Raw genomic sequence first — 20,076 nt, 5'->3', positions numbered from 1 at the left:
TTATTTTTTAGAGAGGGGGAGGAGGCCGTGGGACAAAGAGAGAGAATCTTAAGCAGGCCACACTCAGCATGGAGCCTGATGTGGAGCTTGACCCACTTCCCTAGGATCATGACCTGAGCCAAAATCAACAGTTGGATGCTCAACAGACTGAGCCATCCAGGCACCCCACTACCTGCTACTTTAAAAAAGCCTTGAAAAACAGTCTTTAAAAATCAGCCAGGGGCACCTATGTGGCTTAGTTGGTTGAGCGTCTGACTTTGGCTCAGGTCATGATCTCATGGTTTGTGAGTTCGAGCCCCACATTGGGGTCTGCACTGACAGTGTTGAGTCTGCTTGCTATTCTGTCTCTCTCCCTCTCTCTTTCTCTCTCTCTCTCTCCTTCCCTCCCTCCCTCTCTGCCCTTCCCTGCTTGTGCTCTGTCTCTCAGAATAATAAGTAAACTTAAATCAGCCAGTGTTTGATAAAATTTCTCTTCTGACTGTCAAGAATCCTCAAATAATATGGCCTTGTTCCTCAAGTACCCTTTTAACTTTTTTAGCCAGTTCCTCTTTGTTGGTCAAATTATACCTGTAGCAGTTATGTAGAGAAGACATGAGTGCAAGTGAAATCAGATATGCTGAGATTTTGAGATTAAGAATGTTGAGCCCTATAGACTAATAGTAACATAATACTGAATAAACTTCATGAAAATAAAATTGAAGTAGATTGGATGAATCATATATGTACTTTGGTATTTTTTAAAGATAAAACTGTGGCTTGCAGGATTGGCTAATAATTTTCCCTGAGAAGATAAAGTATAATACAATTTGAAATTTCTGTGCCTTTAAAAAAATTTTTTTAACATTTATTTTTATTTATTTATTTTTTCTTTTGAGAGACAGAAACAGAGCCTGAGTGGCATAGGGGCAGAGAGAGGGAGACACAGAATCTGAAGCAGGCTCCAGGCTCTGAGCTATAGCACGAGCCTGACACAGGGCTCGAACTCACAAACTGTGAGTTCATGACTTGGGCTGAAGTCGAATGCTTAACCGACTGAGCCACTCAGGTGTCTCATCTGTGCCTTTTTAAAGAAGAACAATTCTGGGGCGCCTGGGTGGCTCAGTCAGTTGGGTGTCCGACTTTGGCTCAGGTCATGATCTCACGGTTCCTGGGTTCATTGGGCTCTGTGCTGACAGCTCAGAGCCTGGAACCCGCTTCGAATTCCATGTCTCCCTCTCTCTCTGCCCCTCCCCACTTGTGTGCTCTCTGTCTCTAAATAAATAAACATTAAAAAAAAATAAAGAAGAATAATTCTAGTTCTCAGTTTTTTGTACTGTTGGTCTTCTTCCACTTCTGTTAATATTGGTAACTAAATCCTTTTTAAGAGTTCTTCTGTGAGAGTCACTATTTCCCCTCACTTGTGTGAGCTATTTTTTTCACCCATGTTCTTAATAATTTACACTTGTGTTATTATAGTCTCTTCCCACTCTATTTCATGTCTAAACTCTACTGCAAGATTATGCTGTCAAAGACATTCTTTTCCTTACATTATTTTCTTGCTTATGTAATTGAAGTGGCTCTCAGACAGAATCCAGGCATCTCATTTTTAGCATTTATCCTTCTTGTTCCACTGTTTTCTGGATCTAAATTCCCGGAACCCCATTTCTCTAAATAGTGTTTCTGTTTTGGCTAGGTGGATCTTCCTACTGTGTTCTGGCATACATCTCTTATCTTTGTGTGTTTGTTCATATTGTTCATACTTGTCCTCCTCCCTAAAATGGTCTGTTTCTTCTGTGTGAGGTATCTGAGATTGTCACATTACCTTTTCTTCTGCTCTTACATTTCTTAATCATAAATCATATAGTCTGCATCAAGCCATCATGAATGTAACTTGTATGTCACATTGTAATTTTCTATATGTATCTTTTATTTCTTATTCTAGATGATAAGTTGCTTAAGAGCAAAGAACATATCTTCAATTATTACTTTTTGAGACCTTTCCACAAGTGTTCTCAAAATTTTTAGAGTCGAACTGGGGTTCCTTCCTGCTCACAGCTCCACCATCCTCTGAGACACTGTATTTTCTGTTTTCCAGCTTCGTAGAAAGAGACGAACTCACGGAAGAGTGCATAAGGATCAGATCTGAGAGTGGAACACACCACTTGTACTCACAACCCATTCATGAGAGCTTAGTCACACAGTCACAACCAACTGAAAGGGGGAGACTGAGAAATGTAGGATCTAGCTGGGTTGCCATACATCCAATCCCAACTCTGTTTTAGTGGATGACTGGGAATCTGCACTGCAGTTATGTTACTAGCTCTTAATTAATCTGGCGATTAGTTTGTAACTGTTATAGAAGAATTTATTGGTTCTTTGCCATCAATTCTAGTATTTCTGTAATCTGGCAAAATTCTTCCATATAGTTTTCCCAAATGATATGTTCACCATTTTATTTTTTTTAAATTCTATTCTAAATGTGTATAATTTCTTCTTTAGCATTATTTTTTTGTCTTTAAGAATATTTTTATGTTCTGTTGATCTTTATTAAAATAACTATCTATGGATATGTAATATGAAAATTAACATTTTGAAACTGTGTTGCTGCCTCAAAATAAGGTTATTTATCTCAAATTGTATTTGTAACCTGTCCCCTACTTTCTCTCACACTCCTTCTCCCTTTCCCCAATAAAAAAGTCATTGAAAACCCAGGTCTATCCTGGTGGTTTCCCTTCTATTTACCAGAAATATAGCAAACTCAGATATTTTCACTAGATCAAGATGCTATAAAAAAAGAAGTTAAAAGGTGTTTTATACATAGCATAGAAGTGAGACAGTATTTATTTTCTGAAAAATATTTCCTTTATTACTGTTTCTCCATTGGAGATGATTATATTATTCAAAACATAATAAAGTAAAAAATATGTAAAAGAAGTAACAGAATAGTTGCCTCCTTTGGGCCACTGATTGTGGCTGTCAGTTTATGAAGATTAATTAAAATTTGTATGTATTACCAAAATAATTTTATTTTCATATGTAATATAATCACCAATCTCTTATTTTTTATGAGAATTTTTAATTAATTAAAAAAATTTTTAAGTTTTTGTTTAAATTACAGTTAGTTAACATACAGCGTAATAATTCGTTTCAGATGTAAAATATAGTGATTCAGCATTTTTGTATAACACCCAGAGCTCATTACAAGTGCACTCCTTAATCCCCATCACCTGTTAAGCCATTGCCCCCCACCCACTTCCCCTCTAGTAACTGATCATCACCAACCTGTTAAAAAATTCTTTATCTTTTTCACTATCTAATCTACACTTCCTTTGGACAATTATACATACATATTTTTTTTAATTTTTTTTTTAATGTTTATTTTTGAGAGAGAGAGGGAGGCAGGCTGCAAGCAGGGGGAGGAGCAGAGAGAGAGGAAGACACAGAATCGGAAGCAGGCTCCAGGCTCTGAGCTGTCAGCACAGAGCCCGACGCGGGGCTCGAAACCACGAACTGTGAGATCATGACCTGAGCCGAAGTCTGTTGCTTAACCGACTGAGCCACCCAGGCACCCCTGGACAGTTATATTTTTAAATTTTTTTTAATGTTTATTTATTTTTGAGAGAGAGAGAGAGAGAGAAAGAGCATGAGTGGGGAGAGGCAGAGAGAGAGGAGTCTGAAACAGGCTGCAGGCTCTGAGCTGTCAGCACAGAGCCTCACTCATGACTCAAACTTCTGAACCGTGAGATCATGACCCGAGCCAAAGTCAGATGCTTAACCAACTGAGCCACGCAGGAGCCCCTGGACAATTATATTTTTAAGGGTAATGTAATGTAGTTTTATTAACAGGATTGCATGTTTTGTGTGTGCCTTAATGGTTTTCCAAAAGCAAGTAAACCCAAAAACAAAATCTTTGTTTCTAAAGCAGCTGGAATATTCTCTTTTCTTAATATATACATTTAATTTTAGTTGAAAGAACAATTGAAGCCTGTGATCCTGATTAGCATTTATGTGTTGTTTTAACATATTTTAGATATAATTCAGAGAAATGTTTGGAATTTATACCGTTGAATTTTACTTTTCCAGCACCCTTTTATCAAGAATGCAAAGCCTGTATCAATTTTAAGAGACCTGATCACAGAAGCTATGGAGATCAAAGCTAAAAGACATGAAGAGCAACAGCGAGAACTGGAAGAGGAAGAAGAAAATTCGGTTTGTAATTACCCTCAAAAAGTTGATTTTTTTCCTTCCAAGTCATTTTTCTATAAATTTGGGTTTTTTTTCTTTAAATATGTCAATAGCACTTATTTTATTATGCAAGGAGATGTGTTTGTTTATTAAATTTCAAAATGTATTTTGTTTGCATCAAATGTTTGCTATCCTTTCCTGATGTCTTAAGAATTAGAGTATAGTATCTAGTATCTAGATGACACTCAGTGTCATATTTGGTCAATTTTGTGTCATATCTTCTAGAACTTTCTTTCAACTAGCTATCAATTATGCTGTAAATAAAGGGTACCACAGTAGAAGATGGGTTGCTAGAGAAAGCGGGAGGCCATATAAGAACCTACCCGTTTATCCCATTTACTTTATATTCATGCATCAGTGCATCTTAATACCAAAATAATTATGTCTCTCATTTTATAATGTTTAATGCTTATGTTCTTCACTAATGATGTTTTTCTTATTTCAAATTATAAATTTTTTTCTGGTTTAAGATCCAGAGATGAATACCTCATGGTACTCAGATAATTGTAAAATCTGAAAGCACAAATATCATTTTATTTTTTTACTGATTGAAATGTCATTGATAATATCTGTATTTTCCCATAGACTTTTTTAATCTTATAGTTTTAATCGTCTACAAATAGTATTATTTTGCTAATTACATTTAGTTTTAGTTTCAGAGACTGGTTATCCAATTGGGATTTCTTTTGAAATTCTTTTACCCGTTTCACCAGTTATTAAAACTTGTATCATGTGGTAGCTGAGGACAAGGACAAATATGCATCTTTGCAGAGCTGATTTACGATCATATTTTTTAGATTTGCAACTACATCGGTTATTCATTTGGCAGTGACTGTGGACTGCCTTGTGAGACAGATGTTTTGAGCTTATATTCCAGATGTAAGATTTTTACTAATCAATTTGCCATTCAGAATTGTAAATAACATCTTTTTAAAGGTTTTTGTTTTTTTTATTTATTTACTTTGAGAGAGAGAGAGAGAGAGAGCGAGCATGAGTAGGGGAAGGACAGAGAGAGAGGAAGAGGGACAATCTCAAGCAGGCTCCACACTGTGCAGAACCCAAGGCGGGGCTTGAACTCAAGAACCATGAGATCATGACCTGAGCCAAAATCAAGAGTCAGACACTTAACTGATTTAGCTACCCAGTGCCCCAAGTTTTTGTTTGTTTGTTTTGTTTTGTTTTGTGTTTTGTTCCTTTGGGATTGTGTATCCACTCTATTAAAGTTAAGTAATATGGAATGAGGTAAAGACCTTGGTTCTTGCTTTCAAAGGGCTTTATAGCTCCCACCCTGGGTTCCTGTGTGATAATAGATATAGTTACTGATTTTTCTCCAGTTAACATTTGTAAATGTTAATTTTTTTCTAGATTTTTTTTTTTTTAGTTTTAAAAGTACTTTTGTCATATATTATTTCATTTGATCTTTAAAAAAAGGAAGATTGGTCATGTACTATATATGTTATTATCCCATTTTGCAGATGAGGGAGATTGGGTTAGGAGAGAAGTGATTTACCAAAGTTCATAAAGCTAATGAGGAACCAAGAATAAAACTAGGTCTTGTACTTGTATGCTCCCATGTTCATTCACTAATACTTTATGCTCACTTTTTAATCAAATGTTTATTACTTCAAAAATAAGCAACATTGGATTATCAAAGTTGTAAAATTTCTGAGAAGTTTATATTCACAAAAATGTCTGTTTTTTGCCCTTCTGTGGTGGTACCCATCTGCCTTTCTGTCACCTTGTGCAGTTTTCTTATGGGTGCTGGGCTGGTGGACTGCCTCCAATTATCTGTCAATGGACAAGTGATTGTTTTGCTTTGTTCTGTCTTCCTGTACTTAACTGTAGACCAGTTTCCACTTTTGATGGATAGGGAAACATTGATTACTCCAGGGCTTACCAGTTTTTACTGGTTTTAAGACCTTACGCTAGTCACTTAGGTTACTTTCTGCCACTTGAGTGATCTCTTTTTCTTTATTTTCTTCTTCTCCACTGAGCTCCAGCCACATTGATCTTCTTTCAAATTTTTTATTTTTAATGTGCCAGAAACCTTTCCTCCCTCTGCTTGAAACATTCTTCTTCCCAAGAACTCAAGTCACTTGGTTCTTCTCACCTTTTGAGGCTCAGCTTTAAATATCGTGTGTCCCAAAACTTAGCAGCCTACCACAATACACATTCATTATTTCATGGTATCTGTAGATCAGTTATTTCATAAGTGGCTTAGTTAGATAATTTTCAGGGTTTCTCATGAGGTTGCAGGCTAAGTGTTAGTGAGAACTGCAGTCAACTGAGGGCTTGACAAGAACTGGAGTTCTAAGGTAGCTCACTCATGTGGCTGTCCTGGGGCTGCTTCAGTCCCTCGCTGTGTGGACTCTCTCTAGGGCTACTTGAGAGTCTTCACAGCATGGAAACTGGCTTCTCTCAGAGGAAGTGATCCAAGAGAAAGAACAGGGAGGAAATCTCAATGCTTTTTATGACCTACTCTTGGGAGTTACATACTGGCACTTCTGCCACATTGTGTTTGTTAAGAGAAGTTACTGGTCGTAGAAATGGTGGAGTAGGGAGCTCTAAGAATCTGTGCCTCCGCAGAAACAGCCATTAAGTTGGAAAAATAACTGACAAATCAACTTTTTCAAAACACTGAAATCGAATAAAAAAACTTACAGCAACCAGGACAGTGCTTACTGAAGAAGGAGGCTGCTAAATTTTGGTAAGATAGTGTTGTGGCATTTTGGTCTACATGCCTGCCATCCCCCATTTTCTATTTCTTTTTCTTAAAAAAATTTTCTTTTTAATGTTAAGTTTTGTTGAGAGACAGAGTGTGAGTGGGGGCTGGGCAGAGAGAGAGGGAGACACAGATCTGAAGCAGGCTCCAGGCTCTGAGGTGTTAGCACAGAGCCCGACACGGGGCTCGAACTTGCAGACCGCGAGATCATGACCTGAGCCGAAGTCCGACGCTTAACCAACGGAGCCACCCAGCACCACCACCACCACCACCCCCCCCCCCCACAGCCCCCATATGTAGCTCAGCAGCAGCCGTGGGAACAGCAGTGGAGAGAGATGGTAGGGGAGAGCAATAAGAAGCTTATGCTCAAAAAATTGTGGCTTTGCATTTTGACCTGTCTGGTGGTTCCCTGAGGGACCAGCACAGAGACTTGCCTTTGTTTTGGCTCTGTTGAACTAGAGCAGCTTTCTGGATGGTGTCTGTAAAAAACAGCTAAATTTAGTAGAGCTAATAAACAAGTTCAGCACAGTTGGAGGGTATAAAATCAACATACAAAAATCAGTTATGTTTTTATGTACCAGCAATAAGTGACGGAAAAAGGAAATTAAATAAACAGTTCTATTTACCATAGTATCCAAAAGAATGAAATATTTGAGAATATATTAAAAAAAATTTTAATGTTTATTTTGAGAGAGAGAGAGAGAGAGAGAGAGAGCATGAGCAAGGGAGGGGCAGAAAGAGAGGGAGACACAGAATCTGAAGCAGGCTCCAGGCTCCGAGCTGTCAGCACAGAGTCCAGTGTAGGGCTCGAACTCACAGACTGCGAGATCATGATTTGAGCCAAAGTCGGATCCTTAAACTGACTGAGACACCCAGGTGCCCCACCTGAGAATAAATTTAAGCAAGGAGGTAAAAAACTTGTACAGTGAAAAGTACAAAACATTGCTGAAAGAAATTAAAGAGTACCTAAATCAATGGAAGGATATCCCGTGTAAATGGGTTGGAGGACTTACTATTGTTCAGATAACAGTATTTCCCAAAGTGATTCACAGATTAATCCAGTCCCTATCAAGATATCAGTGGTCCTTTTTGCAAAATGCGAAAACCTATCCTCAAATTCAGATGGATCAAAGGGACCCCAAATAACTAAAACAGTATTGAAAAAGAAGAACAAAGTTGGAGTACTCACTTCCCAATTTCAAAACTTAGCATAATGCTGTAGTAATCAAATGTGATACTGGCATAAGGATAGACATATAGACCAATGGATTAGAATTGAGAGTCCAGAAAAGCCCATATGTCCATGGCCAGTTGATTTTCAACAAAGGTGTGGAGACTCTTTGGTGGAAAGAGAACCATCTCTTTAACAAATGGTAGTGGGACAACTGGATAGCCATGTAAAAAAGTGAACTTGGACCCCTACCTTTCATCATATACAAAGGCCTTTTAATGTAAGATCTAATTGGATGGATCAGCAAACCAAATATAAGAGCTAAAATGTTAAAACGCTTAGGAGAAAACAAGTAATCTACCTGACTTTGGATTTGGCAGTGGATTCTTAGAAAACCAAATCACGAGTAATAAAGAAAAAAAATAGAAAAATTGAAATTTATCAAAATTTAAAACTCTATATATCAAAGGATATCATCAAGATATGAAAAGACATGCTATGGAATGGGAGAAAATATTTATAAATTATATATCTGGTAAGGGTCTAGCATTGAAAATATATAAAGAACCGTGGCACCTCAACAACAAAAAGACCTAATTGAAAACTAAGGAAAGAATGTAAGTAGGCATTTCTCCAAAAATACACAGATGGCCAACAAGCACATGAAATGAGGCTCAGCAACATTAGTCATTAGGGAAATGCAAGTCAAATTCACCATGAGATGTTGCTTCACACTCACTAGGTGTGCTGTGATTAAACAAAAGCCAGGAAAATAACCACTGTTCATAAGGATATGGAGAAATTGGAACCCTCATACATTGCTGATGGAAATGTGAAATGGTACAGCTGCTGTGGAAATATTCTAAGAATTGAAAACAGATACTCAAATAAATACTTGTACATGAATGTTCCCAATACCATTCACAGTAGACAAAAGCAGGTTAATTGTGGTATATACACACAATGGAGTATTATTTAGCCATAAAAAGAAATAAAATAGGGATACATGCTACAGCATGGAAACCTTATACCAAGTGAAAGAAGCCACACATAAAAAGTCATGTTGTATCATATGAACGATCTGAAACAGGTAAATCTTTAGAGACAAAAATCAGATTAGTGCTTGCCAGAGACTGGCCAGGGGGTGGGGGAGGGGGCAGGGAAGTAGGGGAGATGGGGAATGATTGCTTGATGAGTGAAGTGTTTTTTTGGGGTGGGGGGGGTGATGAAAATATTTTGATACCTGATCAAGATAATGGTTGAACAACCTTGTGAATGCACTAAATGTCACTGATTGTACACTTTAAAATATTTTTATGTTACTTGAAGTTCACCTCAATTAAAAAATAAAAACAAGTCACTTAGTCTGCCCCACACTTAAGCAGAGAAGTAGACCCTACCTTTTCAGGGAGAATTTCAGGGAATTTATGGGCATGTTTTAAAACTAATACAAAGTGTCCTTTGGCTACGAATTATTTACATTCTTTGCCCATATGGAATATACTTACTACTTCTTAACTGTCTCTTCTTCACTCTGAGTATTATCCCTTTACATTATCAGCTCCCAGTTCAGTGTTTTGTCTTCTAGATCACATTTGGAAAGAGATGAGAATCCTTCAGTCTAGCTTATCTCAGTTTGAAGACTGGCAAACTAAAGGTTAGTTATCTGCCCCCCACATACCCAAAATACAGTGCTGGGTCAGGCATAAGACTATCACTATAGACGGTTGTTTTCAAAGAGTGAGGACAGGAGGCACAATAATTAGCAGTCCATGGCAATTTTGGAATCCAGCCAAGAAAGTGTTAGAAGTTCTATTTGAGTATTTCAGTTCTATTCCAGCCCTGTTTCTCAATGACTCTTTGCTGTGCCCTCTGAGTTCTTGCTTCTGTTCTCTGTGTCTTTCTTCCTTTTTCATAGGAAGACAGCCTATGTTTTGAACTAAATTATTTTCTCAGCCCCTTCCTGCCTGTAGAAGTTTGAGACTCCAGAATCCTCTTTTCATTTTGTGCTTTGTCCTAGTGAGACCATGCTGGTGGTGTTTCTGCCAAAAAACAATTGTGTGGGCACCCTATAAATCCTATTGTGGTTCACTCCATTAGACCAGGCGACACCCCTACATTTTGTTGAAATAATTGCTTCTTTACCATGTTCTCTCCTAAGGATGCTACGGGACAATGCCTTTAAGCTTCATAAAAGCCCTATTACGTATTTAGCTCTTTCTGAAGTCTTAGTAAAGGATTTTAAGGTCACCAGTGCAGCTTGATTTTTAGACAATTTTTTCTGAAGGTACCTTGGATTTGATGTTTGCTTGGAAGCTTTTTCATAATTGTAGCATTGTTTCCTGTCTGTTGAGGCTAGGGACTTACTAAACCAACGAGTTCTGATTCCTTTTTTAGTTACTCTTTCTTAAGCTTTTCTCTCTCCTTGTGCATTTTGTTATAAGCAGTAAAAAGAAACCAGGCATCACCTTAACACTCTACCTAGAAATCTCCTTAGCTAGATGATATACCCAGTTTAACAGGTACATTTTTTACCTCCTGGTTACTGTAGATGACAGTGTCCTAAATTTTCTGCCACAGTGTAATAAGAATATCTTTTCTTCAAGCTTCCAGACATTTATCTTCCCTTCCTCCTTAATGATCAGTCTTCTAACAGCCTTTCATGGCTCTGTGGGCTGGTTCTAATAGTCTCTTCAAAGTGCTTCCAGCTTCTACTCGCTGTGCTGCTCCAAAGCCATCCCATCGATTTAGGTATATGTTACTGAGTCCTGTCCACAGTCAGGGTGAGGGGAATTAGGTTCCACCTTTCGAGGGGAGTACTCCCAAAGTATTGTGGACAAATTAAAAATCACATCAGGTTTTTGGTTGTTGTTTTTTTGTTTTTTTGTTTTCAAATAATCCTTAATTCTTTGGAACCGACCTAGCATTTCTGAGTAAAACTATTACATTCTTTTTTGTTGTTTTTAATTGGAATCATAAGAAAAAATTTAAAGTCTTAGCAGAGTCCTAGTTTGAACAGTATTCACGTGCTTTGCTTTCGATTATGTTCTCAGGCAGTCGCTTCCATCTTGAGATCATTTGTCAGTTTCCCCCCTAATACAGTATACACACATGCGCACAAGAGCAGTGATAATGGATCTGAATTCCTCCTACACAGGTAAAAGTGTATCTCTACATTGCCAACATTTTTAGTAAATTTTTAAATCGGTAGTCATTTTCTCTCAGAAACATCCACATTAAAGGCTCAAAATCTTTCATAGTTTGTCTTTATACTGTACATTCTTTTGGGATTCTCTTGCAGATTGGCTTAAAATTGGATTACATATACAGTTTTAAAATAAGACAGCTGAATACTCATAGAACTACTGTCTCTTGATGTTCAAGGCCAAATTACATCCTTAAAGCAATACTGTATTTTTCATAAAAGTGGAATATATTTACAAAATTTGCATTCATTTCTGACAAAGTCAACCCAAAGTTTGATATAGGTTATCTATATAAATTGCAGGCATATAAGACTTTTCTTATTCAGGTTATACTAACTTATCTATAGCATTCAAGATGTAAGCATGCACTTTGGCAGTTTATTAATTATACAACAAACAGTGTACATTCCATGTAGTTCTTAATCTCTAATTAACCAATGATTTTTAAAAAGCTGGTTTTAAGTTAGCTGGTATGGTTTACTGAAATATTATACAGGCACTTGAATGAATGTTTAAATATTTATACAGTAAAAGAGTTGGTGCTTACTGTTTTTAAGTAAGAGAACAAGGTAAACACTCCACGCATGATATGTTGGATGATGACTTAAAAATGGAATGGATGGTGTTAACAATAGAATTTGTGAGATAAGGTCCAGAAGGCACCGTTGACAAGCAGTTATTTTTAAAGTAGATTACAAGATTGATAAGGAGTTTACAAGAGTTGCTTTGTCACTGGAGTTTAGGCATTTCTCATGTAGATCACAGTGTTAAGTAAAATACAAGGAGTTGAACAGATGTAGAAGAATGTTACATTAAGTGAAATGTTGAGTAAAAAATGGGATACTTCTTGATGTTACATGTGTGTATATATTGTATGCACGTATCAGGCCCTTTATTTTCACTTCCATCTAAAGAAAGTGCCTAAAGAAAGTGTTGTTGTATTTCATGTTAGTTTGTAATGACTCAAAGAAACAGATTTTGCCTATTAATTGGCCTGAGACTATATCCTAGAGGTTCTGTTTTTGGAAAAGAAATGGGGACTTTCTGGTGATTTCCTTATGGTTCGAACTCTAAGCTTGTCAGGCTGTGGTCCTTAATGTCTTAGAGTGGCATATCCCCTTTAAACAATTCACTGAAGCAGTAATTCTCAGCATGGGTGTGGGGAGAAATGCAGGGGTGCTTTGGAAAATTCACTCCCCTACAGATGATGATACAGCCTCCACCTGAGCATTTCTCAGAAGCTTCCTCCCTCTCCCTGCCCCTGTTTAATAAGGGAACTTCAAATCAGTCTACTTCTTGAGAACCTTTTGAACTAGGTAAAGAACTGGGTGGCTCAGTTGGTTGAGCGTCTGACTTCGGCTCAGGTCATGATCTCACAGCTTGTGAGTTTGAACCCCGCGTCAGGCTCTGTGCTGGCAGCTCAGAGCCTGGTGGCTGCTTCAAATTCTGTGCCTCCCTCTCTCTCCGCCCCAACCCACTTGCATTCTGTATCTGTCTCTCTCAAAAATAAATAAACATTAAAAAAAAAAAAAAAAGAATAGAACAGCAGCATCCACTTCAGTCAGTCCAGAAGCCTATAATGTACCTAGTTGGTTAAACGGGGTGGGGGTGGGAGATAGAATTTATCTAAGAGTAAGAGGACATTCGGCTTGGAGTTAAGTCCTGATTCTGTTCGCATATAACTCTGTGTCTTTGGGCAAGTTACTAACCTCTCCACTTTCACCATCTGTGTAAGGGGAATTAGTGATAGACCACACATAACTCATAGAGTTCCTGTGGGGATGTGATTTTTAAAAATACATATAAGCACTTAGGACAGTGTGTTATGCGTAGTATGCCCAATAAAGTTTAGCTTTCATCTTTACTAATGCTACTAGTTGCCCCAGCAATAATGCTTATTAATTATAATATTTTAGCCATGTTTTTTTTTTTTTTTTTTTTTTGTTATTGTTTGGTTTGTTCAGTTTTGGTTTCTTTGGTGGTAGTTGTTGCTGCTGCTGGTTTTGCTCCTCAAAGGGCCACCAAGATAATGTCACTGATCAGATTTGAACCAATATTTATATTCACAATTTCTTTTTAAGTATTGTAAGATAAATTTTAAGTGGCCAGATCTGTTTGGAAGAATTGGGGGAGATTTTTGTAAAACTACTTTAAGCTTATAAAAAATCTATTTGAAGAAAACCAGTAAATAAATTTATTTATTGTCATTCCTTTGCTCCTGAGAAGTAAATTAGACTTAGTAAGGAATAACTTGAGATTAAATTATTGATCAAAATTAAAATTCTTTAAAAGAATTAATCACTTGTTACTTCTCATTTTCGCCATACAATTAAATCACAGTTCTAAAAAACCCCTACACAGTGTTTACAGAGGTATGACTATATAAATACTGTTTGCGGAGAAACGTCATAATATATTTTGGTTATGTGCTCTTTCTTTTTGTGATTTCTGGAACTAATAATTGTCTCAGTTTTTGTTACTGTCATTTATAGTTGTTGTTGTTTTTCTATGTACCTATCTAATTTTTTTTCAAATGTTACATTCCTATGCTCTGTGTAGGAGCCATAGACTCTATGTTCAAACATAGATCATTCATTAATTTTGTACTTTTTTCAACTCCTTCTTTCCTGGCCCTCTCTCCTCCTGTAATCTGTATGACTGCTTTCTAGAGTCTGGAGCAGCTGTCACACTAAGACCTCCCTGCAACATCATCCTGGGAATTTCCTTTTGCTCTGTTCTGTAATGGATCCTCTGTTCCCTGGATCTTGTCTGTCTTATTTTATTTCCTCATTTTGATGGGCCCTATCTCCCAGGAGCTTCCAGACATTTGCAGTTGTTTTGTTTTGTTTTTCATACCTTGTATATCTGACCATGTCTTTATTCTACCTTTACCCATGAGAGATTGAGTATAAAATTCTGGATTGGAAATAACGTTCCCTTAAAATTTTGAAGGCTTTGTTCTGTTTTCTAACTCAGCGGAAGACAAATGACAGTCCAATACCTGATCTTTTAGGTGTTTTATGGAAGATTTTTAGATGTTCACTTTTCCCTTTTCTTTAAAACTTCCATGGTGCTGTGCCTTGTAGATATTTTTTCATTCATTGTGTGGAGTGTCTTTTGGCCCTTTTAATTTGGAAATACTCTTAAGTGCTGTGTAATTTTATTTTTGCTTTTTCACGATACTTTTACCTCATTACTTCTCTCTGTTCTTGTGCATTTTCTCACTCTGGAACTGCTTTTGTTTGTTTATTGGACTTCTTAGACTTACCATTCAGTGATCTTTTCTGTTCTTTTTTTTTCTCTTTTTGTTTTTTCTTAGAGGTCTCCTCAAGTTTATCTTCTAAACCTGTTTTTTCCCCATGTCAAATATTTAATTTCTAAGATAATCTCCTCTTCTTCGTTGTTATTGTATTATCACTTTGAATTTTCTTTTGCTTCCTACCTTGTCTATGTTTCCTTTGTTTTGATCTGTGACTTTTCATTTTATGGACTTTCTTCAAAGGTCTAGTGATTATATTTGATATAAGCACTAAAATTGCCTACTGGAAACTCAGTGTGTAAGAGTGAACCTTACTGTAAAAGATGTTAGGAACCATTGTTCTGGGGCCTGAATTTGCTTGCTTTTTGTGACTTCTATTAAGTTTTAGATTTCTTTGGTCTGCTGAATTAGCTATTACTTATATATTTATCTGCTTTCTAGCTTCCAAATTTGGGGACATGTCCTGTTTGCTGCTTTCGCCTTTCCCTTGATCTTTATGAGTTTATCCTTTTCTGTGCCTTTATTGTAATTTTGGAAGAGTTTTGGGAGGGATGGGCATAAACCCATGTGTTCAATCATCCATTTTAATGGAAACTCTTACAACTTGTCATTTCTTGGGTGTTCTGAATTCTTAATTTGAAATACTGAGTTTTTAATATGATATTTAATATATATTAATATATAAAACACTTCATATGTTATAATGATTATAAATTCCTTGAGTACTCATAAATTAGCATGATTCAAAAAAAAAATTATGGTCTGTTCAATTCTGGCTTATTCTGGATAGTTTGTGAATCAAAGTGATCCAAGAAGGGAAGGGAAACTTCTAAAAGGTAACATTACACAAAATCAGGGTAATTTAAGGCAAGTTAGTAGTTGATAAGAATGGAAGTAAATGGGTATTTGTCTTTTTTTGAACCACTGTGTCTTTTACACCCGGTTTTCTTTAGATGATAGACTAAAGGTTTTCTTTAGCTCCCAGCGTTTGACAATAATTGTAGACTAATGAACCATTATGTGATTGCTGCTATGTTTGTCTTAACATTTATATCTGTGAAGTTGAGGTTGTTGCTTTATAACCTCTTCTAATTTTCACTTATAACTTACCTTAGTTACCTGTGGCCATTTTTTTTTTTTTAATTTGCTCCAATTTAGGAGATTCATTTTGGCTAATACCTGCTAGTTATAGTTCTGGACTGGTTACCTTTTAGGGTATGCCAGGAGGTTTTGGGTGGATATTTTGATATCCTAGCTGTTTTAATTTTCATTGAAGTTTTCCCCACTCTTTTTTCCTTCTTTGTGATTATTTCAAAGATGAATGGTCTTTTCAGCATGGTGGGAGATCTGTACTGCCAAGTTTTATTTCTGCATTTATTTTATCTTAAAAAAAATTTTTTTTAAGTTTATTTATTTTGAGAGAGAGAGAGTATCCCGCGCAGGCTCCACACTATCAGAGCAGAGCCCGATGTGAAGCCCGAACTCATGAACCATGAGATCATGACCTGAGCTGAAACCAAGAGCTGGACGCTTAACTTACTGAACCACCCAGACGCCCCTCTGCATTTATTTTTATCTTGGAAGCCTGTATTTTGTGACAGCCTTTATAGTAGCTATCTTTAGCCCTGACCCTGGATTGGTCCTTATCCAGTGACTGGGCTAATATAACACAGAGCCATGTTGGCCCTAGACCATTGGAAAATTTTATAAAGCTAAATTTTGAAATACTGTAGATTGAATTCTTTTCCTAATTTTAAAAATCTAGATCTGTGAAATTCACCATACTGAGTTGCTACGGTATAAGAGTCATTTACATTTGATATTCAGTATTAATACTTGAACTCATTGTGGATCCTGCTTTTTCCATTCTCAGTGAGTGCAATTTCCCAAGAATTTATGAGTTATACCAATATCAACTTATAATTTTTCCAAATTTAATTTTCTTCTACACAGTTCAGCTTACTACAGATGGAGAAAAATTTGTGGCCTAAAATTAAATAGGTATTTCCATCAACCCTCAATGTGACTTTTGAAGGGGAAACAGTTTATGATAACCATTTCAAGATATGTTGTTTTTAAAAATTTTAGTTCTGTACACCTGTGTCCTGGGTAACTATTATAAACAACCTCTTTAAACATTTTTTTTATTCAAGAAATGTATGGGACACGATTGGAAATAGTGCCTTATGAAGTTGATTTTTATACCTATTATAGAAAAAGCTAGTCTGATGAGAATACATCCTGACAAATTGACATGTTTTGATAGGTGTTGAGGTAATTGTACAGATTTTAAAAATTAAACAAATTGCAAACAGAGATTTCTGCAGCAGGTTAATCCCAATATCAAGATTTTTGTGTTAGTTTAAGCATTGCTAAGCATGACAAAGATTTTTTTTTTTTTTGGCATTTATGAGCATGTGATATAAATTTGGTGCTGAGATGGGTCAACTGTATAACATAATGAAAAAGAATTTGTTTTTTAGATGTTATTGGAATATATTTCTAAATCTGTAGTGTGAGTTGATTAAATAACATAACTATATTTGTTCACATTTAGTGTAAATACTGAAATTGCCTATAGAGTGTCCACTTTTTAAAGAGTGTCTGCTAATAGAGTTGTTCTTTCTAATCAGTAGAACTTTAAAAATATAGTATTTTGTTGTCACCAAAGAACATGAATGGTAGAGTATAGTCAGAAATATGTGGATTATTTCTGTCATATAAGAATTGAAAAATCCAGTAAAGGATGCCATTTTTAAAATAGGACAGGCCTGTATGCGTTCTTTTTTTTTTTTTAAACAGAATGTACATGTTGAAGTTTGCTAAATACATATTTCTTGTTATATCGCAATATCACAAATACATTCTGTCAACATGACTACCTGGCTGAAGTAGTGTTTATCAGGTTTCCTCACAATATTATTCTTTTCCCCTTTCCATATTTCACACTTTGGAACGAAATCACACTATACAGCCCACACTTAAGGAGTAGAGAGTTATGCCCTTCCTTTTTGAGGGCATAATGTCTACATAAATTAAATGGAATTCTTCTACACAGGAGATTTGTCTATTCTTCCCATTTATTCAGTAGTTTACATCAGTATTGATTCATGATTATTTAATTTACACTTTGCCTTTGAATATTTATTCATTTTGCTTTATTTATTTTGTTGCTCAAAGTGTTCCAGCTTTGGCTATTGAGAGCCTCTTCTAGTAGGTACCTTGGTCTCTTTGACATACCCCCATTATTGTGGATTTTTAAGGTGTTTTTGGTTTTTTGTTTGTTTTTGAGAGAGACAGAGAGAGAGAGGGAGGGAGGACAGGGGCAGAGGGAGAGAGAAAGATTCCCAAGCAGACTCCATGCTCAGCACAAAGCCTGAGGTGGGGCTAGATCCCACAGCCCTGGGATCATGACTTGAGTTGAAATCAAGAGTCAGGATGCTCACCCAACTGAGCTACCCAGCTGCCCCTGTTTTTGTTCTTTAAGTATTTTGTTACTCTCTGATACTATAAGATATGCCAGGTTCATCTTGTATGTTTCCTGCCACAGTCCTAGAATCTTAGGATCCTCATTCCTTCAATTAGAGAATGGTAGTCAAACCCAAGACCTGGACTTGGTGTGCTTATTGCCACTGTGGGGTGTTATAGATCCTCTCAGCTGACAAAGCAAATGTATTCACTAACTTGTCTCTACACACATACCTATAAACTATACATCTCTATATGTATGTGTGTATATATCTGTAGCTATGTATATATCTCCATCTGTATCAATAGTAAGCTAAACATGAATTCATACTGATCCCTCTGACTCTAGTCCATTACTGCATGGATCATTCTCTTTGTCTCTCGTTGCTTATTTATTATTATTACTTTTTTTTAATTTTAACTTTTTTTTGAGAGAGAGAGGAAAAAAAATGGGGGAGAAACAGAGAGAGTGGGAGACACAGACTCCAAAGCAGGCTCCATCTAGGTTCTGAGCTTTCAGCACCCAATGTGGGGCTCAAACCCATGAACTGTGAGATCATGACCTGAGCCGAAGTCAGACACTTAACCAACCGAGCCACCCAGGCACCCCTCCCCTTGCTTGTTTATAACCACCTACTGCCATGGTGAGAAACCTGGCTCACATCATCTACCACTCCTTTGCTAAATGTTTCAATTCCTGTAAATATATATAGTGGTTTCAGAATTGTTAACCCATAGCCTCATGGCGAACAACTTTATCAATTAGAGCACAGTACTTATGTAAAATTCTTTTTGTTTTTAGTCCTACAGACTTTACTCACTTCTGTGTTTACTTAGGTTAGTACCTTTTCTACCTACCTCCTTCAGTGAAGTTCTTTTATACATTTGTAATACAGTTAGATTGTGTGTATGTGCCACATTCTGCATTCCATTCTGGGATCTCTTGACCTCTTAAGTGATTTTTTAAAATTTGTGTACGTTAACACTAACTCCTTATGGTATAAATTTCTATGGGTTTTGACAGATGCGTGGTGGTACATATCCACCATTGCAGTGTCATACAGAATAGTTTCACCACCCTAAAAAATCCCCATGCTTCACATATTCAACTCTTCCTCTATCCCCAAACCCTTTGCAGTCACTCATCTGCAGTTAACTATCTATAGTTTTTTGCCTTTTCCATAACGACATATAATTGGAATCATACAGCATATAGCCTTTTCAGATGGGTTTCTTTCACTTAACAAAATGCATTTAAGATTCATCCATGTCTCTTTGTGGCTACCTAGTTCATGTTTTCACTGAATAGTATTCCATTGTGTAGATTTATCAGTTTGTTTATCCATTCACCTCCTCAAGGACATCTGGATTACTTCTAGTTTTTGGCAATTATGGATAAAGCTGCTACATACATTTGCATGCTGGCTTTTATGTGGATGTAAGTTTTCCAAATCAGTGGGTAAATACCTAGGACCATAATTGCTGAATCTTATGATACATTTAATTTTCTAGAAGTTGCCAAACTGTCCATTTTGTATTCTCACCAACAATGAATGCGAGTTTACATTGCTATGCATGTTCACCAGCATTTCATAGTAGTTAGTGTTTTTGCATTTTAGCCATTCTAATAAGTGTTTAGTGCTGTTTCAGTGCTAGTTTGCAATTCCTAATGATGGAGATGTTGGGCATTTTTTATATGTTTATTTGCCAATTATATATCTTCTTTGATAAAGTGTCTGTTCAGTACTTTCCCCCACTTTTAAAATTGTTTTGTGTCATTTGTTCTCTTATTGTTTTTTAAAAAAATTTTTAAAAAGTATTCAGTTTTGAGTGAGCACAAGTGGGAGAGGGGTAGACAGAGGGGGACAGAGGGTCTGAAGTGGGCTCTGTTAGAAGTGAGCCCAATGTTGGGCTTGAACTAACAAACTGTGAGATCATGACTTGAGCACAAGTTGTATGTTCAACCAACTGAGCCACCCAGGCTCCCCAAAATAGGCTATTATTTTCTTCTCTTTTTTTTTTTTTG

At 36.5% G+C, this 20,076-nt stretch overlaps 1 protein-coding gene across 1 annotated transcript in view; it reads left to right on the top strand.

Annotated features, from left to right (window-relative positions):
* The window catches only part of STK3 (serine/threonine kinase 3), a 282,561-nt gene that overhangs the window by 152,161 nt on the left and 110,324 nt on the right, over positions 1–20,076 (top strand). Inside the window, 1 exon segment of the mRNA XM_078441875.2 lies at positions 4,063–4,188. Within this exon segment, the coding sequence (XP_078298001.1) occupies positions 4,063–4,188 (126 nt within the window).

The sequence above is a fragment of the Panthera onca genome, chromosome F2 (assembly GCF_046562875.1).
Source record: "Panthera onca isolate mPanOnc1 chromosome F2, mPanOnc1 haplotype 2, whole genome shotgun sequence".
Taxonomy (NCBI): Eukaryota; Metazoa; Chordata; class Mammalia; order Carnivora; family Felidae; genus Panthera; species Panthera onca.
Note: the sequence above shows the minus strand (reverse complement) of the source record. Positions and strands in the feature narration are given on the sequence as shown.